The sequence below is a fragment of the Macaca fascicularis genome, chromosome 1 (assembly GCF_037993035.2).
Source record: "Macaca fascicularis isolate 582-1 chromosome 1, T2T-MFA8v1.1".
NCBI classification, from domain to species: Eukaryota; Metazoa; Chordata; class Mammalia; order Primates; family Cercopithecidae; genus Macaca; species Macaca fascicularis.
This window is the reverse complement of record NC_088375.1, coordinates 188,139,294-188,167,179: the sequence shown is the minus strand read 5'-3', so window position 1 is coordinate 188,167,179 and position 27,886 is coordinate 188,139,294. Positions and strand designations below refer to the sequence as shown.

The window sequence follows — 27,886 nt, the reverse complement described above, 5'->3', positions numbered from 1 at the left end:
AGAGAGAAAGAGAGAAAGAAAGAAAGAAAGAAAGAAGAAAGAAAGAGAGAGAGAGAAAGAAAAAGAAAGAAAAAAAAGAAAGAAGAAAGAAAGAGAAAGAAAGAAAGAAAGAAAGAAGGAAAGAAAGAAAAAGAAAAGAAAGAAAGGAAAGAAAAACTTTTCTTTTTTCTTTTTCTTTTGCCCTCTTAAATGGCACGGAAGGAAGGGGAGTGAACCCGGAGAGCGGAGTCACGGCGGGGCCCTGGTCCGCTAGGGGGCGGCCCGCTCCTGGGGCGGGTTGAGCTGGACCCCTTTCGAGCGCAGCGCGCAGACGGCCACGGGCGCCGGGGCCTCCAAGGCGAGGGTGCTGGGGCCGGGGCTGGAGCGGCCGGAGGACGCGGCTGAGACTGCAGGGCTCAGCTGCACTGCTGTGGTGTCCTGTGCTGTGCGCTCGCTGCTCTCCATCTCTAGCGCCACGGGCCCGGCGCGGCCGCCCCCCTGGCCAGGGCCCACCGCGGCCGCCGAGCGCGCGCCGGGCGCGGGGCCCCGGCGGCTACACACGCAGCAGGCCGCGAAGAAGCCGAGCGCTAGCACCAGCAGCCCCGGCCCCACCACGAGCAGCGGGTTGTGCCCGGGCAGGAAGGAGGCGAAGGCGCCCGCCAGCGTCACGTTCACGCCAGCCAGCAGCGCGCACAGACCGCAGGCGCAGCACAGCGCAGGCGACTGCAGGCCCGGCCCCCGGCCCCGGGCGCGTTCCGCGGGCGCCAGGACCGGTGGTCCCTTGCTCTTTTCTGCCGGCGGCATCGGCCTGCGCACGGCGGACACGCATCAAGCTCCCTCTTGCCGCCGGCCCGGAACAGCCCAATTGCCAGGAGCCGCCTCGCGCTAGTCCTGTGGGCACACAGCAAGAGGGCGGGGTCAAGCAGTGTGTCTCGACCTCGAATCCTAGGCTCCGTCTGTAGCTACACTCAGTGCCTGGGTGGGCAGAGGTCATCTTGGTCAGCCCCCCGCCTCTGTCTCTGGAAAGCAACAACCCATCCCATATGGGAAGAGTCTGCTTGTTGTATCCCCACCTAGTTCCGGGGGTCCCTCGTGGCCAATCTTGCCATCCTCCCTCTCTCGTCACTTTTTTGTTCTCTAAACAGACACCACCCCTCCAACCCCTCTCCTCCTGGAAGCCTACCTGGACTCATTGAGTGAGAGAATGGCTGGAAAGTGCTCAGCACAGTGTCCAGTTCAGCTTAGGTGCTCATTACATGATCATCATCGTCTTCAGTAACCCTAACTAGAAGGCAAATGGCAGCTCTTGAGATTTAGACAACTCACTCCCTCAAGTGGAAGAGGCGTTGGAAATGATCTGACCTTGCCCCTCACCCCCACTCCTACCCTTTTATTCAGGTGAAGAAACTGAGGCTCCCAGAGGTCTAGCAGTTTATCCAAGATCCAGAACCAGGACCTGAATGACCATGCGACTTGGCCTCAGCATCCCCACCCTAGGCTCCGGTAGGTGTAGCAATGACACTGACTCTTCTGAATATCAGATGAGGCCCTGGAGTGAGTGGCCACGTGAGAGTGAGGAGCTCCTGATGGTTCAGATGTTCAGTGAGAGGGCACAGTTCCCACATGAGATGGGTTGGGCTGGAGCAGATCTAAGGCACCAGGACCCTTTCTAGACCAGGCATTCTATTAAATTCCAATCCTATCTCCACTCCACTCCCTATTGTTCTACTGTTGAACCTGGATTCAAAAGTCTAATTGCTGGATGCTAGAATTCCTTTCTAGGATTCTCTAGATGTCTCTGGTTCTAGGATCTATTGCTGGATTCTAGAATTCTGGAAATACATGCAGAAACAAGAGTAATAAAATTAGAGTCTAGGGATTTATGACTTCTATTTGAGAATTCTGTTCTATAATGCATAAGATCCTAGTTGGTACAAAGGCCCTCAAAGGATGAGATCTTAGCTAGTGTTAGAATTGTGGGGAAAAAATGCCAGAAAAGGGTCCTGGATGGGGATGAAAGGGAAGTAATCAGATGGTACTGCGGGTCTAAGGGGAGCATGCAGGGTGAGGAGCAGGGAGTGAGTGCCACCTTCACAGGGGGCCTGACTCTCCTGCTTCCGTCTTACCTCCTGTAACGTGGGGCTAATCATAGAACCCACCTCATAGGGTACAGTGATAATTAAATACTTTAAGCTAAATAAAGTGTTTAGAACAGTGAGAATTTAATAAATGTTAACCATGCCCTTCTGGTGGTGGTTGACAGAGAAGGGAGCCATGAAGTCTCAAATCTGGGAGGCTGGTCATGTTGGGTCTGGAAACAGAAAAGTTGGGCTGTCTCCCAGGTGGAGGTACCTTTCTGCGTGTCCAAACCCTATACCCAGTGGGGTTGGAGAAAGCTTGATGACTGACTGAAAATGAGGGCTAGTGTCAGATCCTTCACTCTCGACACACAGGATGCGCAGGTCAGAGGGCTTGAAAGGCCACCTCCAGGCCTGTCCAGAGCTGATGACTCCAGGGTTCCCTCTCCTGGCACCATGCTGAGAGGGGGCAGCCCTACTGAGATTCCAGCCAGAATCACCTTGTTGCCGTACCAAGCTGGCAGGAAGTCAGAAATCCCCAAATCTTAGCAAATAAAGCACATGTTGACTCTTGAGGGCATCTACAGACCAGTTTCCTCAGGGAGCTCCTCATCTGCATGAACATCTGCTCTCTAACCTGCTGTTGATGGTTCTGCCAGCCAGGGATAGCAACCTCTAAAAGGGTACAGCAATGTATAGTGTGAAAAGCACTTTTACATCCATGATATCACAATCTCTACTACTGCTTGATGCCTATTAATAGTCACATTTTGGCCGGGTGTGGTGGCTCACACCTGTAATCCCAGCACTTTGGGAGGCTGAGGCAGGCAGATTGCTTGAGCTTGGGAGTTTGTGACCAGCCTGGGCAACATGGCGAAACCCTGCATCTATTTTTGTTGTTGTTGTTGTTAACAAAAAGAATTAAAAAAAAAATTTTTTTAATAGCCACATTTTACAACTGAGGAGACTGAGGCTCAGAGAGGGAAGTGGATTGGGGCTCCGGTGGCTGGACTGAAAGGAAGAATAGACATTCTGAGACCAGAGTCAGAAAACAGATAAGCTGGCTCACACCCTACACAATCTTGCTTAATTTTATAGAGAAGGATTTGATCCTCAGGAGGGTCTGTGAGATTCCCACATCTTCCCCTTTTAAACCTCTCCCCAACCTCATTCATCAACATCTGACATTATCTGACAAAGGCAGGAGTTCCCTTCTGTGGGGAGGGCTCAGTATGAGGATGCCCCGATGGAGAGGAGGGAGTCTGGCTCACCTCACTTCACATCAGTCTCCTGGAAGCTGATATTGGATGAGGGTCAGGGAGGCCCTGGCCGCTGGAGAGTCCAGGGATCTTGCTTCTCTCTCTCTCTCTCTCTTTTTTTTTTTTTTTTTTTTTTTGAGATAGAGTCTTGCACTGTTGCTTGGGCTGGAGTGCAGTGGTGCAATCACAGCTCACTGTAACCTCCGACTCCTGGGTTCAAGTGATTCTCTTGCCTCAGCCTACTGAGTAGCTAGGATTACAGGCACCTAACACCATGCCCAGCTAATTTTTTTTTTTTTTTTAGTAGAGATGGGGTTTCACCATGTTGGCCAGGCTGGTCTCGAGCTCCTGACCTCGTGATCCACCTGCCTCAGCCTCCCAAAGTGCTGGGATTACAGGCATGAGCCACCGCGCCCAGCCAGGATCTTGCTTCTTTTCCCATATGGGGAAGACTCTCCTTTGCCTTAGGGTTTTAGCAGTTTTACTGTGATGTGCCTCAGTGAGTTTTTCTTTGTATTTATCCTACTCTGTAGATATTTGCTTTATATGTATCCTTCCTCATGCTTCTACAATCTGTGGCTGCATCATATCGCCCCCTAGTTCAGGAAACATTTCAGCTCTTATCTTTTCTCTGTTCGCTTTCTCCTCTCCTTCTGGGACCTTCAATGCATGTATGTTCAGCCATTTGCTATTGTCCCATATGTCTCTTTTACACTTTATTCTGTATTTTCTAGCCCTTTCCTTCCTTCCTTCTCTTTATTTCAGTCTGGATATTTTTCTACTGAAATATTTTTTTACTATCTAGTTTACTAATCCTATTTTCACATGTGTCTTCTCTGCTGCTAAATCCATCAATGGATTTCATTTGTTATAACTGTTCAGTTCTGGAATTTCCACTAGATCCTTTTTCATAGATTCCAGTTTTCTATTTAAAGATTCCCTCTTGTTATTAATTTTCTTGAACATATTAAACCTTCTAGAGTCCATGTCTGAAAACTCCAACATCTGGATCTCCAGTGGGCTTGTTTCTATTGTCTGTTTTATTGCTTTTGTTCATTTGGTCTTATCTCCTGAAATGCCAGATAATTTTTTATTGAATGTCCAACATTGTGTATAAAAAATTATAGAGCTAGCATGAGGCTTTGAATGATATTATCTTCCTCCAGAGGGGATTTGCTTTTGCTTCTGACAGGCTCCTAAAGAACCACAGGCCACTGTAACCCAATCGAAGATTATACTGATTGGAAACTTTGTTTCAGTCTTTCTGAGTCTAGTCTATATCTGGTTAGCCATTAGTCCTAGAGTGTTGCTTTGGTCTTCCCAATAAAAACTGTAGGTGTTTAACAGTACCCCTTCCCTTTTTAGGCCCGGAATTCCAATTTGACTCCCCAGTCTCATGACCTCCTACAAACTGGAAAATGCCTTTAGGGAAAAATCAAAATCTAGTATTACTTCTCTCCACAATCTTGGCCCCCTCAAGTCCTCACTGCCTTGGTAGCTCTCCCATGCCTTTAAACAGATTTCTTAAATGCTTAATCCAGCTTTTAAAGTTTTATCCTCAGCAGGTAAATTGGTCTGATAGAAGTTAGTCTACTTTAGCCAGAAACAGAAGTCTAGATGATAATCTGAAATTAGCACTTATAGATCTATAACTCAGTTATGCTATGCTAAGCACTTATAATAATATCTAATTTAATTTTTACAACATAAAATTAACAAATTTTTATTTAATTAATTTAAAATTAATACAACATTAAGTATTACTATTATACCTCTATTTTACAGATGAGGAAATTGAGACACAGAAAGATTAAGTAAACTCACCCCAAACCACTCAACTGCAGTGGTGGTGCCAGGATTTGAAATCTGGTGTACTGATCCAAAGCCTGTGCTCTCAACCTAGCACAGTGCTGGATTTGCTAAATGTTTGTTGAATGACTGAGGCACAGGCTTTTCTGAGGCCCTGTAGATAAGCTCCTGTAATTAGAACTTACACTGCTCAAATGTCAACCACAGAGGAAGACAGGTTTTCTCTGGTTCAAGGAAGGTAAAATTCACTTTGCTTCTTCCTTGGTTTAGCAAACTAGGTTCAACAGAAACTAATTCCAGCCCAGGGGCTGAGCTTCTAAGTGCTAATTGCTAATAAATGATTGATTCTTATCTACTCCTGGGAGGCACAGTGACTATAAGACAAAAGGGTCTCTGCCCTAGGCACGCAAAGGACTAAGAACATGTAGGTGTTGGGCTTATTCCTGAGGTTGCCTCCACCCCGGTTAATGGGGATCTAGGAGTGTGCAGGGATGAGGTGCTGAGGCTGCTCAGCTGTTGTAATTCAATTTGTACCACCATTTCATCTGGTGAACTGGGGGCTCCAGCTGCTGCTGTTGTAGTGTTGGTTCTGTTTTGTTGTGGGTGTTCTGGCTAGCTCTGTTGTGGGGTCCTTGGCACTGTTCAATAAATCTTTCTGGTTTTCCACTCTACTGAGCACATGTTAAGATTGCACTTTCTGGCTGATTTGTGATTAGGTGGCACTGTGTGATGTTCTGGCCAGGGAATTGTGACACGTGCCACTTCCAGGCTGGCCTATTGGATTATGGAAGCAGGACTCTGAGTTGATGCTATTGCTCTCCCCAGTCCTCTAAGCCCCTTCTACTTCATTCCAAGCCCAGCCTTCAATCCTAGTGCCTGAGCAGGAGGGAAGGGCATTGCTCTGACTCTTGAGTTGCGAGGACTGGAAGACCTTCACTTTAGTGAGTACTCCGAGTTGCTGAGCCCCTAAATCTTCAGAAGCGGGAAACTGAGGCTTGGAGTAGAGGAGGTCTATGGCCAAGCCAGGCCAGAACCAAGCCCTTTCCCATCCAACGAGGGTTCTGAACACTGCCATTCAGCTGCCCACGACCCTGGCCAAGCAATTCACCCTCCCTGCTGCCCTGCCTCTGGCTAGGGAGGCCCCATGGTCTCTACGTGAGGAATCCAGTCCACAAGCAGTTTGCGGAAGGAGCAGACACTGTTTGGGCAGCCTGGGAGAGCTGGGGTCCGTCTCTGGGCCTTAGTTGTCTGGATGTGAAGGGAGGAGTATAATGAGGTTATTGTCCCCAAACTGAGGTCCCTCGTCAATCAATCTGCTGCCCCACCCTCAACTACTTGAGGTTCATAAAGGTGGAAATGAGGACCTGTTTAGAAGTTACTGTCAGTGTATCAAAAGGTCTCATAAAATCAACATTTATGTATACGTATACATATAAATGTATATGGCTGTACCTGCGCATTGTACCAGATTATTTGCTTTAGGCTGGGATTCCGTTGTTTCCCTGGGAAGTCAGCTGCCACACAGGGGTTCTGGTTGAGGGGGAGGGACACTCATATTGAGCAGCAACTCTGTGCTAAGCACTCTCCCTACATTAGCACATTTAACCTTCAGCTCACAACCCTGTGAGCTGTTGCAGTCCTGCTCCTAGTTCATAGTGAGGACACTGAGGCTCAAAGAGGTGAAGGGACTTACTTTGGTTTATTCAGCTGCAATAGGGAAAGCTGGGATTCAAACCCAGTTTTGTCAGATTGAAAAGCTTATGTTTTTGGTTCATTAGAATTGCTGTTTACTGAAAGGTATAGAGATGTTTGCTTATTAAAAAAATTTGGGCTCAAGGGGGTGGTCCTCAGTTGGTGAAGGCAAGAGCTCCTGGAGAGGGAGTCTCTGTCCGAAGTCCCTTCAGGTCAGCAGGTCAGCCTGCACGTCCCCTGTACCCCCAACCCATGGTTCTGGGATGTTTGTGTTGCATAAGAGCAGTTGCTTGACTAGAGGTAGCTGCCAGGCCTCCTGGCTCCAGATTCCTGGTCCAAAGGCCCAAGAGCCTCTGGGCGTAGGGGCTTCAGTCCAGACTTCAGCCACTGGCCCCAGCCCCTTGTCCTCCAGGGGAGGCTGAGCCCCTCACTTGCTCAGTCTGAGCTCTTTACTGCTCACTATGAACTCCTCTGTTCCTTTTAGTCTTAGCCCTTCTGTTCCCTCTCAGTCCCTGGAAATCTGGGCCAGCCCTCTTCCCAGCACCTACATCCTCAGGAACCTCCCACATCACTCTTACTCATTGCCGGCTGGGGCTTATTCACTACCTTGGGAACTCTCCGCTTCTGCCAACTGAATTCTGCAAACCCAGAGCCCAAAGAGCTACCATCACCCTCACCCTAGCCAATCCATGGACCTGTCCTCACCATAGACACATGCATATACATGCATACTCACATGTGTGCATGTGCGTGTGTACACGTGCGTGCACACACACACACACACACACAGAGTCTTCAAGCTGGAAATAAGGTTTGAGGGTGAAGCCTGAAGGTGTGGCTTTCTAGCTCCTGTGTCTGATTCCTGGGATCTATCATCTTCCTTCCTGAGCCCATGTGCCTGCACGAACACACACACACACATATACACTACAGACACACACGCAGTGACTGGACATATCCAGAAATACAAACACAGATGCATAGATGCATTACACACACAGAGTTGCAGACACAGGCCAACATATGACACACTGTCAGTTGCCTGCCTATCTGATGGAGATGAGCTGCTGTCCTGGAGACTTCTCCTTGCCTGGAAGTGTGAGGGTGGAGGGAAGGTGGTTGAGAGTAGGAACCCCCCGGGAGAGGTGATGGGTGGATAGGAGTTCCATTGTGGCTGCTCTGATGGTGCCTACCCATTCACAATGGGTCTCCATGCTGGCAAAAGGCAAGCACTCACCATTCCCCTCACTGGGGCTCAGCTTTGCCATTGGTGAAGTGCGAGATTGATCTAGATGATCTAGATGGTCTAGCTGGCTTCCAGCACAGCTGAGAGGCCCCAGTGGCACAAGACTCCGAAAGCTTCTTTGAGCAATCACAGGTCTGTGTTGGTTAGACCGAGCCTTTGTAACAATCCAGGCAAAGATGCTCCCTTCCAGTCCTTCCTGGTGCTCTTGCACTTCCCCAACAGAATCCTCAGGCCACAGTCCCCAGCAGGGGTTATATAGGTGGCCAGACTGGGATCTCTAACCTCAACCTGGGCCTCTGCCTCTACCCTAAGCAACTCAGCTGTCTGGAGCCAGCTGGAGGGGTGGAGAGAGAGGACTTCAGACTGGCAGGAGTGGAACTGCCCTTCCTATCTGTCTCCTTCCCTTCAAGGCTCTGGAACTAGCTCCACTTCCCTCCCCAGCCTGAGGAACTTCAGCATCTTTTGCCCAACCACCCAACCCCTCTGCCCTCTTAGTTTCCTGACTTCTCATCTCCAATGCTCAATTCCTTCATTCCACCTCAGCTACACTTCCTCATACCTCATCACCTTCAGGACTTTATCACCCTTGTCATCACCCTGAAGCATTCCACCTCTGAGAAACCCTGACACCCTACTCTCGACTGTAACTCCACTGCTACCTCCATACAAACACGGCTACAGCACAAACACTGTTCTAAGCCATATATGTGTGTGTGTGTGTATATATATATATATAATTTTTTTATTTTTATTTTTTTGAGATGGAGTCTTGCTCTGTTGCCCAAGCTGGAGTGCAGTGGTGCAATCTCGGCTCACTGCAACCTCCGCCTCCCAGGTTCAAGTGATTCTCCTACCTCAGCCTCATGAGTACCTGGGACTACAGGTGCACACCACCACACCTGGCTAATTTTTGTATTTTTAATAGAGACGGGGTTTCACCATGTTGGCCAGGATAGTCTCAATCTCCTGACCTCATGATTTGCTGGCCTCAGCCTCCAAAGTGCTGGGATTACAAGCATGAGCCACCACGCCTGGCCGCCCTTTATATATATTAACTCATTTAAGTGCCATGACAACCCTTAGGTAGCACTACTGCTGCCACTAACTTATGGATTGGGAAACAGAGGCCCGAGAGGTTAGAAGAATCGCCTAAGGTCACAGACATCATGGTAATATATGGCATAGCTGTGATTCAAACCTAGGCTGTGTGTCTCCTAAATCTGTGCCTTTCATAACCCCACACTGCCACTGGCTGTAACTGTTCTTTGATCTCATGCAATCCCTGGACCTCTGCATTTTTCTCCATGATCCTCTTGCTTCCACTTCTGTCTGCATCTACCCAAGAACCCAAACTGACTTATTTCCATTACTCTCTTGCAACTTAACTTGTCCCTTTGTCCTTCTGCCAAAGCTGCCAGCAAAGCCTCAGTTGCAACAGTCTGGCTTTGTGCCACCTCAAGTCTATGCCTAAACTGCTAAGCCTTGTAGGTGAAAAAACCACGGCTGGGTGGCATGGGCTGTCTGTACATCCACATCCCTGGCATCACTGTGATCCTTAAGGATACTGGGAAACCTCCCACTTCCTAGTCTGAGCTCACCAACCCGTCACTGGACCGCACCTCCCACTGGATGCATCTAAGAAGGCCTCTCCCATCTCGAAACAAAACCCTCCTTCAACCCCACATCTGCCTCCAGCTAACACTCTGTCTCTTTCTTGAAAGCACTGTCTACAGTATATATCTCACCTCCTTGTCAAGAGCCAGTCCACTCCAGTCTGGTTTCTGCCCCATCACACCACAGACTCTGCTTTCACCAAGGCCACCAGCTGACTCCTTTTTGCTGAATTCCATGAACACTGTTCAACTCTTAGCTAACTTGACGTCTCCAGAGCTTGGGACCTACTGAAGCCTCCCTCCTGGAAACATACTCTTCCCCTGGGATACAGTTCCCTCAATTTCATCTTCACCTACAGAGCCCACAGACCCAGCCAGAAAATCTGGGCTTCATCCTCAGCTCCTCTCTCCCCAGGCTTCCCTCCACACATTTGCCATCTATCACTAAGCCCTGCAGACTCTCCCCTCCAAGCGTCCCGGAATCCATCCCTTCCTCTCTAGTCTCATCACTGCCCCATCTCTCCTCCTAGGATCCTCACAGCTGCTGCCCGGCCCTGCCACCCTCCTCATCCCTGCCTTGATTTTGCTTTTGCGGGCTGACCTCACCAGGTGTGTGAGCTCGCTGTGCCTGAGCCATGAGCCTACTTGCTCTTCCCTTGGCTGACCCCAGCTCTCCCTTCAGAGTGCAGCGGGGATGCTGCTTCCTTCCTTCCTTCTTTCAGATTTCCGAAACTCTGCAAATCAGGGCTCCTCAACTCCTGATACCCTCATGGTGCCATAACTCCTGTATCCAGGTCTGCAGGCCCTAGCCATCTTCCTTGAGGGCCAAGATTATGTCCACCTTGTTTGGGTGCCTGCCTCTCCCCAGGTGAATATGGGTTAGATAAATGGCCCAGTGAATGTTGGTTAAGTAAATGGTGGGGGGAGACATTGGTCAGAGGGGCTCGTTTTCGGCCCTCCTGGCTTCTCCTGTCTCTTGGATTTGAAGTTGTTCTGTGCTCTCTTCTCTCCCATCCCCTCCTCACTTTGGGCTTTGGGGCGGACATGGAGGGGACAGGTGAGATTCTAGGGCAGAGTCCTACCCAGTTCAGAGCAGGGTGGGGTCAGAGTGGAGCAGAGGAAGCCCCGGAGCCGCCAGTGCCTGCGGAGTGTCTCCCCTTCTCCTGCATCCGTCTCTGTCTTTCTCAGCCCTGTCCTCTCACGGCCACAGGTTTTTGACCGCTTCTCCGGGCACTACTCCTGTCCCCTGGAGCTCAGGCTGGATGGAGTCTCTTCCGCGTTCCAGTAAGTGTCCCCTCCTCAGCCCCCTCCCGCCAGCGTCCCACAGCTCCTTCACTTGCCTGAGCCGGTCCGTGGACACTCCCCTGCGGGCCTGACCCGGCTGACCCCTGAGCACCCTGGGTCAGCAGGAAGGAAGGATCCCTCCAGCGCAGGACAGCCAGGAGAGAGGCCGGGCACCCCCTCCGCCGTCCGCTGGGTTCTAGGGCCTGGGCCGGCGCACAGCACGGGGGTTGGAGTTGGGGTCGCCCTCTCCCACGCGGCTGGGTTTCCGGGCGGGCCGGGGGGTGGTCCTGGACCGAGCAGCTTGGAGACTCTGGATCAGCAGGTGGGTGGGAGAGGGCACCCCGTCCTGGACCCCTAGCCGGTGCGGGCAGGGCAGAGACGCGCAGACCCGCTCCCACTCGGCTCGGCTCCCCTGGCGCAGCCCCCGCAGCGGCGGCGGTGGACTGGGAGGGGCCAGCGCGCTGGCCTGTGCGGGTCCCCAGCCGCCTCCCGCAGCCCCCCTCCTCCAAGCGTTGGCCGCCGACCCTCAGCTCCCCTTCAACCCTGGGCGAGCGGGGTTCTTACCATACACCTCCCCTCTCCGCTCCGTTCCGTCCTTCTCCCCTTCTCCTCCAGGCTTCGCGGTCTGCAAGCACCCTTGCAAATAACTCCTAGCCCACCCACACCGTCTCGTCCGCACTTTCCGAGAGCCAGGCACGGATATATTGCAACTCACTCTAGGGCACGGATACAAGTCGAAGTGGCTCTGCCTTCAACTTCAAATGGATTCTCCACCTTTTCAGGAGCGGGGCTGGAGCTGTGGGGCAGGGGAGATGGGGAATTTTTCCAGGGATGGGCTTGTTTTCAGCATCCCTTCCAATTAACCAGCAATCCTGCACCCTAGAAAGGGGTGTGGCCACGAGCCTGTCTAGCGGGTGACTCTATCTCCTGGTGGTGTGTGTAGGAGCTTTTTGGTTTGAGGGCTGGGGAGGGAGTGCTGGGCAGCAGGCCCACCTCCAGGCTGGGCTGTGTGGGAGGGAAGACTGAGGTGCTGACTTTTCAGACCCTGGAGGAGTTCAGCTGAAAGAACATCTCTCCAGCATCTGCCTTCATTCATTCACTCATCCATTCATAAACCCTACTGCAGCCTTCATGCTGACAGCGGCCCTGTGGGGAAGGGCTACCATATCCTCCCTTTGCATCCAGGGAAAGCCAGGCTCAAGGCCCCACAGCCTCTTGCCCCAGCCCCTGGGAACCAGGATGTGAGTCTTATCTCCAAACTCCAGCCCCAGCCTAGGCAGTCCTCTTCCAGGTTGGCCCAGCAGGCATGCGACTTCAAGGAAGCTGCTTGGACCAAGCACTCTCCACCTTTGGGTCACTTGTGTGTTCTCAGCACCCAGCCCAGGGCCAGGCACAGTCATAGTCACAGTCCTGGTGTGAGAATGGCTATTGGAAAGAACCAATTTCTTTTCTTGAACAGACTACTGGAAGAGCTTGGTTCAAAGACCTGTCCCTGTCCATGCCCCTGTCCCATGCTGAAATATTGGAGGGTTCTACTTCTCCCTAATGCTACCATACTACCCATGCCAGCTGGGCCTGACCTCACCTTTTCTCAAAGTGTGAGGGGGAGAAGCCACATGTCTCCACATTGACTACTCCTGTGACTATGGGAGTGGGGAGGTTGAGGCTGGGGATGTACTTGAGGAAGATGTATTGTGACATCCACCTGGGCTGGAGGGAACATGTTTCAGGAAGCCCACAGCAAGGAAAAAGAGGAACTAGAGGACCAGGCTCAAGAATTTCCACTCAGTTTAAGGGTCCTTTGAAGCCTCACCCAGTTCTTCCCCAGTGGACATAGCTCTTGCTGTTGTATGTTTTCATTCCTTGATTTATTGCACCTGGCCCCCAGCATCTGTCTGTGCCTGGCCCTGCCAGGCACTGGGGATTCCGTAGCTCCATCCTGGGGAGAGCTTGGCTGAGAGGGGTTGATGGGCAGGGGGTAGGGAACCACCGTCTCCACAGCTCAGGCTCCACATCCCTCACTCCCATCCCCTCCACCCTGGGGCATCTCTAGGGCACTGAGGTGAGGATCGAAAAGATGGATAGGAGGAAGGGTCACCTCCTGATTGAGGAGGGACCAGCAGCCTGAGCTATTGTTGATGATAATGAAGGAAAAGAGAAGGGGCAGGGAATAGGCAGCAATCGGGTGGAGAGGAGAGAAATTCAAGGAGAGAAAGTTGCTTCTCTCAGCTGAAGGAACCGAAGTCTCTACACCTGGCCAGCATTTGTGGAAGGCAGCCCCTTTGTGGAGGTCTGTCACGCTGTGGTCAGAGAGCTGATCCCTGCCGCCCGTGCAGAGGACAGCAGAAGATAGAGCCTTGGATAGGGAGAGATAGGAGACCTGGCTGCAGGCCTGGCCCCGTGACCTTTCACCATGGGACTTGATGAGTCCTTTTTCCAGTGGGGCCTCAGCTTTCCCGTCTGAGATGGACTCTGCTGCTTCAGAAAACTTTGGTTTTCCCACATCCACTGGGGTGTCTTCTGGGTGCCTGGCCCTCTGCTCCCACTCTCAGGAGGGGAAACAGACAAAGGCCACTCAGAGTGATTGGGCTGTGAAGGAGGGAAACCCTGGGGCTGGGAAGCACAGTAAAGTCAGGGGAGGCGTCTAAGAGGAAGTGCCATCTCCACTGATCCTGGGAGAAGGACACTATTTCTTATTTTTTTTTTTTTTTTTGAGATGGAGTCTCGCTCTGTCGCCCAGGCTGGAGTGCAGTGGCACGATCTCAGCTCACTGCAAGCTCCGCCTCCCGGGTTTACGCCATTCTCCTGCCTCAGCCTCCCGAGTAGCTGGGACTACAGGCGCCCGCCACCGCGCCCGGCTAGTTTTTTGTATTTTTTAGTAGAGACGGGGTTTCACCGTGTTAGCCAGGATGGTCTCGATCTCCTGACCTCATGATCCGCCCGTCTCGGCCTCCCAAAGTGCTGGAATTACAGGCTTGAGCCACTGCGCCCGGCCAAGAAGGACACTATTTCTAGCTTGTCTTCTGCTCACTAAACCAGGCCAGAGGCCATATGGACAGGGCATCTCTGTAGAGGTTACACAACTCTGCCTGGAGGGTGCAGGTGTGGAGGGAGGAGCAGGGTTTTCTGTGAGGCCACACCTGGGCCTCCTTGCTCCACACTTGCTCTACCCATGGTAGATGGGACTTTGAAGTGGCTTCCCGGGGAAAGCCTAGGAAATTGTTTTTACATTAAATTGAAGCCATTGGCATTTATTAAGCACCTACTGGTCTGGTGCTAGGCACTAGAGCAGGGGCAATGTTCAGTAGACTTAAGTTGGCTTAATAGTTGTTTTGTGAAAAGGAAGACTTCAGCCCTGCCTGAAAGGTGGCAGCAAGACAGAGATTGGCAGAAGAGAATGAGGAGAGCACGTGGGTAGGAGATTTTTTGAATGGGGCCTTTAAAAGTGGGGAGTCTGATAGGCAGAGAGAAGCAGGGAGGGCCCTGGAGAACACAGGGCAAAGCTTGGAGACAGGAATATGTTTCGCTTCTTCAGGGAGCAGTGAGAAGATCGGGGGAAGAGAGAAGTCAGATCACAAAAAGTCTTGAGTGGTGGAGTTAGACACCAGGGGTCACAGGGCCGGGCTCAGCTGAGAAGTCGCCTCCTCTGACCCCCAGGCAAGGTTGTTTGTACCTGTCCCTTTGTGAGCCCCCCAGAATCCCCCATCTGATTTGCTGCTGCCCAGAGCCTGTCCCTGAGGAACTGCCAGGAGATTTGATATTTGAAAAAGAATCTTGTCTAGCCCCTCTATTGGGCTAGTGAGCTCTAGAGCTCCTGGGCTAGACCGTGGGGGTGGAGGGTCCTTGTCTGTGGTTCTTGTGGGCCTGTGGTTCACTTCTGAAGCCAGGTTAGAGCAAGGGACTGGGGCATCCTGGTCATAGTCAGGGCCTTGGACCCCAAATTCCAGAGAAACCAATCAGTAGATCGAACAGGCAACAAAGCTGAGCTGTAGTCCAGAAAGAAAGGTCAGGGCAGGAGCCTGAAACACGGGAACCCTGTGAGGGCATCCAGCAACACCTTGCTCCAGGCCCCAGCCCACACCAGTGGAATCCATTTTCGAGAGCCTTGGCCAGGCGAGTGCAAAAGGCTCCATTCCAGACGCTGTTCCCAGCTGCTCTGGGGTCTGCAGGGCCTGGCGTGTCTCCGGTTTGGGTTTTCTAACCCAGGAGGGCACTGAGATGGGGCAGCAGGCAGGACGGGAGGGCAGGGAAGGGGCAGCCCCTCAGACTTAGCCTCAGCATTCCTCAGCCCCCCGGGTCCCTGGCTTCAGCTTCTCCAGGGTCCTGCTCACGGTAGACAGGCTGCTGCGGGCTCCTGGGGGAGATACCAGGGACAAGAACTGCCTCAGTAGACAGGTCCCCATGGAGTTGTCAAGGTCAGAGGAACTCAAAGGGACCCAAGGCGGGGGTGCCCGGTGAACCTAGGCAAAGCTGGGATAGAATGGGGAGAGGGGAACATCCCAGGTGACAGTTTCAGCCCAGTTTAAAGAGGTACCTCCAGTCAGGATGGCTTTCAAGAGGACAGCAGCATGGGCTGGGGGTAGAGGCAGGACCCTGGAGCCCACTGCCTGGTTTGAGCTTCGGCTGCAGAACTTCCTGGCTGCGTGGTCTTGGGCATGTCATTTAATCTCCCTGTGCCTCGGTTACCCCATATGTAAAATGAAACTAATGACAGTACCGCCCTCATGTGGTTGTTGTGAGACTTAAAAGAGTGAATAATAGATGAACATGGCTCAGAGCAGTGTCTGGAATGGGCCCTTTTGCTGAGTATTAGCCATCCTGCCACTGGTGGCAGAGACTGGGCTGGGGCCATCGTTGAGAAACTCCTGCCCTGGAATTTTTCCAGGTGTGGGGTGGAGGAACAAGGAGATGCCCAGTTTGGGGTACGAACTTTAAACTGGGGTGGTTAAAACTAGTACCCAAAGCTGGTATGCATGGGTGCCCCTTTAAACTGGGCTGCAACTGTCCCCTGGCACATCTCCCCCTCCCCATTCTATCCCAGCTCTGCCCTGGGCACTGGGCACCCCAGCCTTGGGTCCCTTTGAGCTCCTCTGACCCTGGGGGAGTTGGGAGAGGGGAGTGGGAAAATAAACTGAGGCATGGGACCTGGGGGAGGGGGAGGGGAGGGAGGGGAAGAAGCAGGGAGGTGCCCTCATCCCAGTGTCCATGCTGGGCAAGACAGAAGCCCTCAGGATAAGCAAGAGAAGATCAGTTCAGCTTGGAGCAGCAAGGGTCTGACTGCGCACATGGGGAAACTGCCAGCAGTACCATCCCCCTGCACCGAGGAAGCCCCTTCAGGATGCCGCTCAAGGCTCCCAGGCCCCACAGAGCTGCTCAGTCAGGGAGGGGAGATGAAAGACAGATTCAGGCTGGGTGTGGTTGCTCACGCCTGTAATCCCAGCACTTTAGGAGGCTGAGGCGGGTGGATCACCTGAGGTCGGGAGTTCAAGACCAGCCTGACCAACATGGAGAAACCCCGTCTCTACTAAAAATACAAAAATTAGCCAGGTGTGGTGGCACATGCCTTTAATCCCAGCTACTTGGGAGGCTGAGGCAAGAGAATCGCTTGAACCCGGGAGGCAGAGGTTACAGTGAGCCGAGATTGTGACATTGCACGCCAGCCTGGGCAACAAGAGCAAAACTCTGTCTCAAAAAAGAAAGATGGACTTGGGAATTTCTGAAACTTACCTTCCTTGTTGCCATTGGTGCTGGATCTTCCTTCTCCATGGTCTGGCCCTGGATGGGGATGGATTCTTAGGCTTCCTGCAGGATGAGAACACCCCAAGCCCTCCCTGGTTACTGAGCCATTCCCCAAATCAAGCCCAGGTTGGGAAGGGAAGTCCTTCTTGCTGTCTAGTTTCCATCCCTGATGCTGTCTTTGCTCCACTGCATTCCTTTAGATCTCACATGATCTGGGCTGATTTGGGCAGGAGAAAAAGAACTGGGCCCTTGAAGGAGAAAATGGCAGATCTTTTAGGGAAGTGAGGTCCTGGGGAGAACTGGGGCCATGGAGAGCCCCATAGGATTGGTGGAGATGGCAGCCTGTATTTGGGGAGCTGAAATGAGGTGGGAGCTATGCAGAAGCCATGGGGTCTTAGGGGAAATAAAGGATCTTTCATGGGGGCTCAGGGATGAAGAGGGAGTTATTTAGAGATATTGGACGCTTTGGGGAGTCATAAAATCTCTCAAGGGAGATGGACTTCCCGGCTCTGAGCTGGTTCAGGCACCTTTGTTGCAGGCACCGGGCTGGATTCTGCTGTGCTGTAGTCATGGCAACGCCTGCACAACACACACACACACAGCAGCTCTAACACAGACAACTAGAGCGGTCTCATATATGGGCTCAGCCTAGCCGCACAGTGGATCACAGACGAACACACAAAGGGTCTGGAACAGTCCTTGGCAGAGGGGTCTGCTGGGGTCAGGGAGAGGCCTCACCTATGGTAGGCAGGATGTGGTCCAGGTTGAACCGAGCCTTCAGGAAGGGGTAGGCCAAGATGAGGAACCCTGAGAAGAGACACAGGGGGTTCTGTGATGGGGAGGGTCTGGTGAATGTTGAGGCTGTGGGTGGGCTGGGAGCCTGAGGGGCGGTTTGTGAGATATGGGTGTGCATGGGAGGAGCACAGTGTGCAGAGTTGGGACTGTGAGTGTGTAAATGTGAGCCCGTGGGTGTGTGCATCTGGATTGTGGGGGGCAGTGCCTATCTGGGGAAGGGGCTACAGTCTGTGAAGGCCCCAGCTGCCTGGCTCCACCGTGCCTAGGTGAAGAGCAGGTTGCTGGAATGAGCCTGGCTGACAGCACTGCTGCCTCTCTGCCGTCCCCATGCTCCCCCAGGGCCCCCAGGGCCAGACTGGGCGCTTGTCCTCATCATGCTGCTCTCTACCCAGACCTGGGGAGCAGGAGCAGCAGAGCCAGTCCTGCGTTGCCTGCCCCGACTTCATCCCTCAATGAGCATCTGTGCCAGAACCTGCAGGTGTAGACACCCAAAGTCCCCTAGCCTGGTGCTTCTGGTCCTGCTTTTGGCCTGGGAGGGTGGGGTGGGGTAAGGGATGGCATTCAGCGTCACTGAGGGGCCATCAGTGTGCCTCGCCCACACAGACAGATAGATGGACACAGCTGCTGTGGAGGCAAACAGGGAAAGAAGAGGAAACCCTTTTTCTGAGCTGGAGCCTGTCTTGGCTCAGAGTCCTCAGGAGCTCTGTCCTTTTACCTGCCGCCATCAACCCCCTGTTCTGCCCAGATAGGCTGATGAATCCCACCACAAATCCAAGAGCCTAGAACTTGGGGCTGGAGAGCCAGTGGGAGCTGCCAGAAAGGAGTGTGACAGCCAGCTCCCCTTCTTGTCTCCTCCCCGTGGCTGGAAGGAGCCCCAGCGCATCCCTCCTCTCCCACCTGTGCCCCTGATGGCGGTCTTGCTCACACCTCTAGCTTCCATTCTCCCCAACTGATTCCTGCTGACCCAGCCCTTCCCTGTTCCTTGTTTACCTGACCATGCCCCTGCCCCCACCTCCAGAATCTCCCCTCCCTATCCCAACCCAGCCCCTGCTCACCCAGAACAGCAGCCCCGATAAAGACACCGCCCATGGCAGCTGCAGCCTTGGATACGGAGATGCCGATGATGACGCTGCCAGCCACCAGCCCGAGAGCCACGCAGGCCAGCTGCAGGCAGTGGAAATCTCTGCTGCTGATGGGGATGTCCATGCAGGCCCACAGGGGCACTGCCTCCGGCCGGTGCAGTCTGGACCCAGAAAAATCCTGGAAGTTTCTGGGCTCTTGGATGTCCCCTTGTTGGCACTCCAACTTCAGGGTGGGAGTTTCTGGGCAGTAAGATTATGGGCGGGGAACCCTGGGATTTATCTGAAGTCCTATCCCACTGCTCCACTAGGGGCCCCCCAGTCCCACCTTGACCAGGGATCTGTACCAGGTCACCCAGCTTACTCTTCCTCTCTTAAAGCCCTCTGAAGCTGAAGCCCACCCTTGGGACTCCTGTCTGGCTACATTTCTGCTTTGGCTGCCAGAGTTCTAGGGAGCTGGGCCTGCTCCATAGGATCCTTCCCTGCCAGCTTCCACCCAGGAGAGTTCAAGCTCCCCTGCCCAGGACATCCTGCCCCATCTTCCTAGAGCCACTCACTTGCCACTGGGCCTCAGCCTATGAAAATTTAAAGCAATGAGAGGCGGGGTGAAGGGGGAGTTGGTCCAGGGGCCACAGGCTCCTCAGAGATGTAGGCAGCAGGGAGGTGCTGAGTTATTCATGAGGTTGCAATGTGAGCGGCTGTCTGGGTCCCGGGGCCCAGCAGGCAGTCAGCCCAGGTTCCACTGCTGGTTCCTGAGGGAGAAGAATGAGCTGGTGGCTTTGCATGTCATTCAGAAGCCAGGGATGTGAGGAGACTCCTGGTCACATACTCAGGGCCCACTCTGCTGTGCTCTGCCCTTTGGCCTGGAGGTGCACCTGGGGTCTCTGCTTGGAGTCTGAGATAGACACACGGCAGGAGGCTCAAGAGACAGGAACTGCACCTGGGACAGAAAGCAGGCCCGGAGAGGCATCTCTCCAAGTCTGCTCCCTACCCCTGCCCATCACATCCCTATCCTGTTCACCTCTGGGCTCCCAGGCAGGGCTGAGGGCATCCTAGTTTGAAGCTTGATCTCACGGGACTTCCTTGTCCTCAGGTGTGGGCCTGGTCCCCACCCCCCTTTTAGTGGCCAGTGGAATGGAGGGTGAACCCTTCTAGCCACCTTGGGGATCCCTGACTGGGAATGACAGGGAAGAGCAGTGGTGGCGCTGGTATGGGCAGGAGGAAAACACCTAAGGGGTAGGGTAGGGAAGAGGACTTGGTAGGGGCTGGGTCATGGTTGGTGCCTTCCCACCCGCTGAACTGAACTGAGCATCTGCACCCAGCCCGTCTGAGCTACTTGCAGGATCCCCCAACCCAGCCCAGCCCTGAGCCCTGCCCCGGCCCCTAATTCCAGCCTTCATCATTCATTGCATTATTTGACTCTTTATGGATCGGGGCCTTCCCAATCCCAGAATATGGCCCTGGCCTGGCCCTGCACCTGGGCACAATTCCTAGGGTCCCATAATCCTACTCAGAGTCCCGTCGCCAGCCTCCCTGGCGTCTCTTTGGATGCCCCCTCTCTGCACCGCATATGCAGTCTCATGTCACCAGGCTCAACTTCTCGTCCCTCCACCTGTTCTTGTTCTATCTCTTCTGTAGACTGACAGCCCCTTGAGGGCAGGTTCCAGGAGTGAGCTCCCCAGAATGCTATGGCTGGGAGGGAGCTGAGCTAGTCTTCTGGACACAAGGACAGAGTTCAGGGAGAGGCCTTGGACTGCATGACCACCTCCAGTCATCAAACAGGAGGGCTGTGGACACATGGGAACCTCTGTCTCTAGCAAGAGGCATTCCTTGTATGTGGAGAAGGGGGCCTGAGAAGGCCCAGGGTCACCTAAGCGGAGCTTCAGCTCACCAAGAGTCTGTAGAGAGGGGTGACTGCAGCGCCAAGATGGGCCTGGACTGTGTTCCTGGCCCCCACAGAGGGAAAGCCCCTGGAGCTGGGCACTCCCCAGCCACAGAGCTGCTGCCAGCATCCGCTGTGCCTCCTGCCTGGATGAGATCTGATTATTCCTCTAATTAGGCATCAAATCATAGCCCATGTCTCTGTCACACATAATTGATCCCCCACTGACTTAGTTTTAGAAGGAGCCTCCAAAATAATTGTCCATGAAACGTGTTTCTGGCTCCTTTCAAAGTCTAAGGCTGAGGGCGACTCTCTCACACCCTCACCAAGACAGAAGCTCCTGGGGCCGTGTTTTCTACCTTGCACTATGGGGCTCGGGCCAGCCATTCCACTTCCCCGAGCCCACTGCCTTGTCTGGTGATGGGGACGGGGGTGGCAGAGGCACCTGTGCACTGCTTCAGATCTCAGAAAACACTCTGACCTCAAAGGAGAGGCACGTTGAGCCTTTATCAGTTCCAAGATCACAGAACCAGGGCCGTCCCAGCTCTTTATAAAACAGGTGGGGAATCTAAGACATGGGGAGACAGGAGAATTGCCCCAGAGTCCTCATGGATCCTGCCCTGCTGGGAAGTACTCTGGCCTATCTGCCCCTGAATTTCAACACTGTTTTATTTGAGGTCAGAGGAATTGGCAGCCCCACCTTCAGAGGGAGACATTGTGTTAAAAAATTAGCCAAGGGAGCAGGCATGGTGGGGTTACAATCCCAGCACTTTGGGAGGCTGAGGCAGGGGATTGCTTGAGGCCAGGAGTGTAAGACCAACCTGGGCAACATGGCAAAACCCTGTCTCTACAAAAACAAAAATTATCCGGGCACAGTGGTGCATGCTTGTAGTCCCAGCTACTTGGGAGGCTGAGGTGGGAGGATCGATTGAGCCCAAGGAGGCTCAAGGCTGAGGTGGCAGGATCGCTTGAGGAGGAAGTTGCAGTGAGTCGAGATCACACCACTGCACTCCAGCCTGGGCGATGGGTGTGAAATCCAGTCTCAAAACAAGCAAACAGAAAACAAAACAAAACAGAACAAAAACAACAAAAATCAGTCAAGGCCTGCCTCTTTCCCTCAGGACCAGGAGTGTGTCATTGAAGGCTTCCAAAACAGTTGTGATGTAGAGAGGGAGGCCTGCCAATTCTTCCCTCAATTTGGGCTCTGAAAAAGTAAAGGTAAGTGTGTCCTTGAGTGATGTGCTCACAGCAATAGGTAAATGAGTTCAGGAACCTCTCTGTGAGTCATGCTGAGAGGGAGGCCCAAGGCACCAGGGCTCCATCTCCCCACCAACCCTCCACCCCTCCCAAGCATCGGAGCCTCCCCGCTGAACCTGGGTGCTCTTGGAGGCCACAGTTCTCAGGCACGGCAAGGCCACGGGCACGCTGCTGAATTCCATCACCCAGTCTCTTCTCTCTGTCTCCTGCTGAGGCAAGGGCTGGAGAGCGTCTGCCCATGCTCTTTCCTTCTCAGTGCACCAAGTCCAAGTGTGGCGTGGGGGTGGGGAGGAACAGTGGGCGAAAAGGCCCCAGTCTGGTTTGGTTCTGTTTATTTTCCTTGAGGGGTGAGAACCCTGGAAAAGAGCATGATTAATTCACCAATACCCCAGAGGACGGGTAGCTTTCTTGGACCATTTGGAAGCTGAAGTCAGGGAAGCGGCTTCCAAGGCAACGGCTACCATGGCAACAAGAGTGCCAGCCTTGGGGGGACCTTGCTCCTCAGCCCCCTCCAGACCTGAAGCAGCTGGAGTGCTGGCATGGGACCAAGGCACCACTGTTCATGGAGCTGGGTCTGGGAGGGGCAGTCGGCCAGGAGGGAGGAGGGGCCCCCAGAGCCCGGGCAGGTAGACATACAGAGGGACAAAGACTGGACGGTCCCTGTGCCCAGAGGCCCTCAGACAGGAGTCCTCAGGGTCCAGCTGAATCAGGGCTGGGGCTGGGGCCAAGGCCTGATCATTAGGTTTTAGAAGAGAGGTCTGAGGCTTGAGACGCTCCAACTGGCTGGGACCAGCTCTCTCCTTCTAGGCCCCGCCCACACGAGAGCTCTGGAGCTGGGGAGCTGCCTTCCATCACCGCAGGTCCCATGCCTGGAAGGGGCTCTGCGGTCTCAGAGCCTCCTCAGTGCGTCTGCTGGATCTGCCTCTGTCCAGCAGAGCCAGAACTTCCAAGGTCACCAGTGAATAGTGGCAGTACTGGAACCCAGGGCTCTGGTCCCCACTTCAGGCTCTTCCCCTTGTGCCACAGCTGCCCCTCTGGGCCAGGGACTGCATCCCGGAGGGACGGAGCAGCCTGTCCGCAGGAGGATCCCACAGAGGGACAGAGGCCTGGCTCATCTGAAGAGGCCTAGATCTATCTCCACAGCACACAGTGCTTCTGTAGAGTGCTCCCGGAGCCAAGGACCAGGGAGGGCTCGTCTCCCGCACTGGGACCGTGAGTTGTGTAATTCTGCCCTGGCAGACAACAGTAAATACAGGAGTCCCCCATTATCCCTAGGGGACACGTTCTAAGACCCTTGGTGGATATCTCAAACCATGGACAGTACCAAACTCTATATATTATGATTTTTCCTATACATACATATCTGTGATAAAGCTTAATTTCTAAATTAAGTACAGTAAGTGATTAACAAAATAGAATAATTGTAATAATATATTGTAATAAAAGTTATATGGATGTGGTCTCTCTCTCAAAATATCCTATTGTGTTGTACTCATCTATTTTGACCACAGGTAACTGAAATTATGGAATTAAGCGAAACTGTGGATCAATGGGGACTACTCGATTAGCTAAAACTATCATAGCTAACATTTATGGAGTACTTACTATGTGGGCCTGGAACTGCTCTCAATGCTTCACATTTATTAATTTGTAACTTTCACAGTTCCATGAAGTAAGCACTATCATCCACATTTATAGTTGAAGAAACTCTCAGAGATTAAGTAACTGGCCCAAGCCCCAGAGCTAGTAAGTGGCAGAGCAGGGATTTGAATGCAGGCAGCACAGCGCTGGGTCCCAAGCCTTCCTGGAGGGAATTCCAGTTCCACCATTCCTAGCTGTATAGCCCTGGGCAAGCTATTTTTCCTTTCTCTGCTTGGTTTTTCATGTCAAGTGGGATAAAATAATAGTACCTACCTCATAGGACTGCTGAGAATTAAATGCTAATGCCCGTAAACTTCTTAGAAAGTACCTGTTACTTAGTAAGTGGACGACAATGCTGGCAAAACCAAGGTCATGGCATTTAAGCAGAGCCATGCAGGATGAGAGGGGCCTTGCCAGGTGGGCCAGGCTGGGGAGGTGGGCTGGGACAGGGCACAGCTTGAGCCAAGGCACAAAGGCCTGAGAGTCTGGGGGATTTGCAGCTGGGCAGGGTGTGTGCCAGGGGTGGAGAGTGCTTGACCTAGGAAGCCCCCTTGAAGTCACATTCCTGTTGGGCCTCCCACTAGGCCGGGCTGGAGTTCAGGGATAGAACTTGTATCCTGGTTCTGGGTCTCCAGGGGCTGGGAGTCTGTGGGCCAAAAGGGTCAGACTTTGCAGGTCTGTTTTCCTCACCAAGCCCACTCCAGGTAGATGAAAAAGGGATGTGAGGGTGTCAGGGTTACTGTCAAGGGAAGACTGTCAACAAACAGTATGTATTGTCAACGGGGAGGCATTCATGGCACAGGACAGCTGGGAGCCTGGCCTGTCACCTGTCCCAAGTGAAGAGCCCTAATCCCATCTCCCCTCTCTGCCCTCCCGAGGGAAAGCAGCTGTCACCAGCACCTAGGCCACCGCCCAGACTCTCAGACCTCCCTTGCCACCTCCTTGGGAACTTATAAAGGTCCTTTCCACCCCAGTCCTCTCCTGTCCGGCTCTGAGGATCGCCTGGGACAATGGACAACAAGGTCCTTTGCATGATGTACATGAGGGCTGTGGATGGGAGACACCATTTTTCTTTGTTGCATAGTCCTGGGTACATGACACCCCCTTGATAAAGGCTTAGTAATGCTTTAGACAGAGGGGAAATCTGTTTCCTGCTTATGGGCTGCTGGGCACAGAGGACATCTATCAAAGTACATTCTGAAGTCTCCTGTGTCATGGTCGCTAACACCACCTCTACCACTTGATGGGGAGCTCCTAGAAAGCAGAGGCTGTTTCTTACTCATTTCTGGGTCCTGGCACAGAAGAAGCAATTGATAAATGTTTGATGAATTTCATTTCCTCACCTAGGAAAAAAAAAAAGCAATTTCTCCTTCACCTTGTTTTTTGGGTCCAATGTGGTTTTTATTCAGGGGTCCTGGTAAGAGATACCTTCTCCCCACCTGGCTGGACTTAGCCCCAGTTTAGAAGGCCAGTCTCCTTCTCAGGTCTGCAGGTAAAAAAAGGACCCCCAAATAGGCCACAGCTAGAATTTCAGTTTTATTAAAATAAGCACAATGTATAAAAGCACCATGGTGTTGTATAAACGTCTGCCTGACAAATGCAAATCTATTTTCTTTATGTAACTCAACAGTTCAGCTTATCTGAATGGCTGTACCTTCACGAACTCGGGCAGCAGGCACTGCGTCGCTCAAACAGGGCAGTGAGGCTTCACCCCAGTGTGGCTTCACCTCAGGCACAGAGCTCCATCTAACTGCCCAGATCTGTGCCACCCACACAAGACCTGGGGACACAGCAGCAGACACCGACGCTGTCTCTAAGCTTGTCATAGGAACAGCTTAAAATCAGTTAGAATAGGGCACTGCTGATTAAAACCCAAATGCATGGACATTCCAGAAAGAGCAAGCCGTTACACTCTGGGAAGTTCATGGGCTTGCAGTGGGAGATTAAGGTCCCATCTTTGCTGGAACAGCATGGTTAAAAAAAAACCAAACTTTAAAAAAAAAAAAAAAAAACAAAATACAACTGACTTTAGCAGCAATCACAATCAAAGGGGATGATAAATGAGGGACACATTTCAGTCACGGCAAAGAAAGATTATGTGCTTCTCCGTGCTGCAGACCGGAAGACTGATCTGATTTCCTGAATGAGGAAGGCTCCTTGCCCTTCCCTGAATTGAGGGGATGGCTTTGCTCAGCCAAGGGAGAAGACGGGCAAAGAGGACATCCGGAGGACAGAGGAAGGTGGAAGGACCGCCAGAGGAGGGTGACAGAGCTGAGAGGGAAGAGGCACGTGTCGGCAGCCTCTGTCAACTGATGCTTCTTGCTTCTCCCTGCAGGCTGCAGCCGCAGCCGCCGCCGCCGCTACAGCGGTGAGAGCAGGCCGGATCCCAGATCTGCAGGCGGTGAGCAGGTGGAGCCCAGCGAAGAGCTGTTCCTGCTGCAGGCAATTATGCAAAGTGACAAGTGATTGCTTTCCTTTCAAAGACAACCCCTTTGGAAAAAGCTTTTTCCTCTAGGACCCTAGGGAAATGGGGGTTGGTGGGAACTTTAGGGCCTTCTAGATGAAAAAGCCTGAGTGAAGCCACAGAGCAGACGCTGTCACCTGCTCAGCAGACTTTAGCCACACAGGTTTCCAGGGGGACAACGCCTGGCCAGGCCTAGGGTCTATAAGGTGTGACTGGAGCATTTCAGAGTGCTGTGGGCGGGCTCCTGTCTTCACCACGGCCTGCCTGGGCCTGGGCCTGGGCCCGCCTCCGGGCCAGGCGTGACTTGCAGGGAGGGGAAAGCTTCATGGAGCAGAGGCCATCGGCCAGTGCCTCTGGCTCCTCCGCTAGTTCATTCTCTTCGTGCTGAGATAGCTGGCGGTTAAGGGCGATGGCCTCAGCTGCGAAGAGCGTCAGGTCCATTGTGCTGCTGTTCCTGCAGGGCCGGGGCAAAGCGCAGAAAAGAGGATCAGGACTCTGGGGTCAGCCAGGCCAGCTCCGGGACACTCCCACTCGCTGCTGTGGCGCTGCACTCCCACCAGATTTCCCAGAGCCGGGACGGGCTGCTCTCTCCAAAGTAGTTCTTGCCTAGGTTTGGAATCTGGCTTGACTGAGGGATTGTAATTTGAGCCCCAAGTACCATCCCTGGACTTGATGGTAAGGGCAAGCTCCCCCTTCTCCTCAGGGCACCCTCCTCTGAGCTCCCACAATGCTACATACAGGTCTACCAGGGGCAGAGACCGGGCACATTAAACGCACCTGTCCCTCCCTCGCCTGGCCCGGGTGGGGAAAAAGCTCCCCCAGCAAGGCCTGCGCTGCTTATGTCACGTCCCCAGCACCTAGCTCAGGACTAGCAGGGACAGGCACTTCGGGTTTGCAGAATAAATCTTCTAAGGTGGATCTGAGGTTTGGCACCTAAAGGCATCTGGAGGCTGCTCTAGAGAGTCAGGTAGGAACTCAAATTGGGCAATAGCAACTGGGTCACACGAATTGAGATTACGGAGGTGTACGACTTCCTTGTGTAGCTCCTAAAAGCTGGCCATGAGGCTGGTGCCAAAACGGTTTCCCACACTGCTTAGCCCTGGCTCTTTGGGAACAGGGCAATCCAGCTGTGAAAGGGCTCCAGAGTCAAACAGCCCAGGGCTGCTGTGTGGCCTTAGGCAAGTTAACTTGATTGCCACTCCTCACCTCTCTCATCCGGAACACCTCTCTTAAATTCATCGTGAAGATTATGGATATAATTGTATCCAGCCCTTAGCACCACGTCTGACATGTGGTAAGGACTTATTATTTTTTTGAGACGGATTCTTGCTCTGTCGCCCAGGCTGGAGTGCAGTGGCGCCATCGCGGCTCACTACAACCTCCGCCTCCTGAGTTCAAGCGATTCTCCTGCCTCAGCCTCCCAAGTAGGTGGCATTACAGGCACCTGCCACCATGCCTGGCCATGGTAAGGCCTTAATCCTAGTGGCCACTATTATCACCGTCCGTCTAGTACTGTACGTGCCCCTCACTCTTGCTCCTTTCACCACATGCAAGGGCAGAGGGAAGCCGCATGTGAATAACCCATGGGTAAGGTCTGTCTTTGGGCTGTAAGTTACATTTCAATGGGAAAAACAGATTTTTTTTTTTTTTTTTCCTGCCAACAGTGCTAGGAGGGGCCTTTAAGGTGCTGGAGGGCAGAGGAAGCAATCTAGGTGAAGGCAGGGAAGGGTGAGAGATAGATCCAGAGTAGAGGAGAAGAGAGTGAGGAGGGGAAATGGGCAGGGAGCCCCTTTGGAGAAGGCTACTTGAGCCTAGAGATGGGCTCCCCGGGCCCCACCTCCACCCCCATGGTGGCGGAGAGCTTGAGGAAGAGCAGGGCGTGGGGGTGGTCAGAGCATTTACCTCTGGAGGACTTGCGGCGTGGGGAGTCCCTTTTCTGGAGCTTGCTAGAATGGGAAGGACAGATGTGTAGGTAAAGCACTGCTCCCTCCTTCCAAGAGCTGCCCCGCCCAAGCCAGCAGTGGGGAGGTGACTCTAGGCTGCTGGCCTGGCACAGGGACTCGGCTCTG

General features: G+C 53.0%; 3 protein-coding genes across 25 annotated transcripts in view; all 3 read right to left on the bottom strand.

Moving 5' to 3' along the window:
• Positions 1-131: 131 nt before the first annotated feature.
• TMEM275 (transmembrane protein 275) lies at positions 132-11,856 on the bottom strand. Its single transcript, XM_045371622.2, has 3 exons — positions 11,525-11,856; positions 1,163-1,264; positions 132-870 (listed from the first exon to the last, which is right to left on the bottom strand). Exon 3 carries the CDS (start codon positions 781-783, stop codon positions 250-252), a length of 534 nt encoding a protein of 177 aa, XP_045227557.2. The 5' UTR covers positions 784-870; positions 1,163-1,264; positions 11,525-11,856; the 3' UTR covers positions 132-249.
• Positions 11,857-12,734: 878 nt separating this feature from the next.
• On the bottom strand, positions 12,735-18,817 carry KNCN (kinocilin). Its single transcript, XM_045371628.3, has 4 exons — positions 18,550-18,817; positions 17,438-17,506; positions 16,688-16,762; positions 12,735-15,314 (listed from the first exon to the last, which is right to left on the bottom strand). The coding sequence occupies exons 1-4, from the start codon at positions 18,698-18,700 to the stop codon at positions 15,235-15,237; spliced, it is 375 nt and encodes a 124-aa protein (XP_045227563.1). The 5' UTR covers positions 18,701-18,817; the 3' UTR covers positions 12,735-15,234.
• Positions 18,818-24,876: 6,059 nt separating this feature from the next.
• Positions 24,877-27,886, bottom strand: part of MKNK1 (MAPK interacting serine/threonine kinase 1) — a 46,831-nt gene continuing 43,821 nt past the window's right edge. For 17 of the 23 annotated variants that reach the window (XM_074007568.1, XM_015436459.4, XM_074007574.1 and 14 more), the window contains 2 exons: positions 27,720-27,763; positions 24,877-26,271 (listed from right to left, as the gene is read on the bottom strand). In XM_074007568.1, the coding sequence (XP_073863669.1) occupies positions 26,040-26,271; positions 27,720-27,763 (276 nt within the window). In that variant the 3' untranslated portion in view covers positions 24,877-26,039. The remainder of the gene's footprint in view (positions 26,272-27,719; positions 27,764-27,886) is intronic. The other 6 variants (XM_074007578.1, XM_065523203.2, XM_015436474.4 and 3 more) reach the window with 1 other exon arrangement.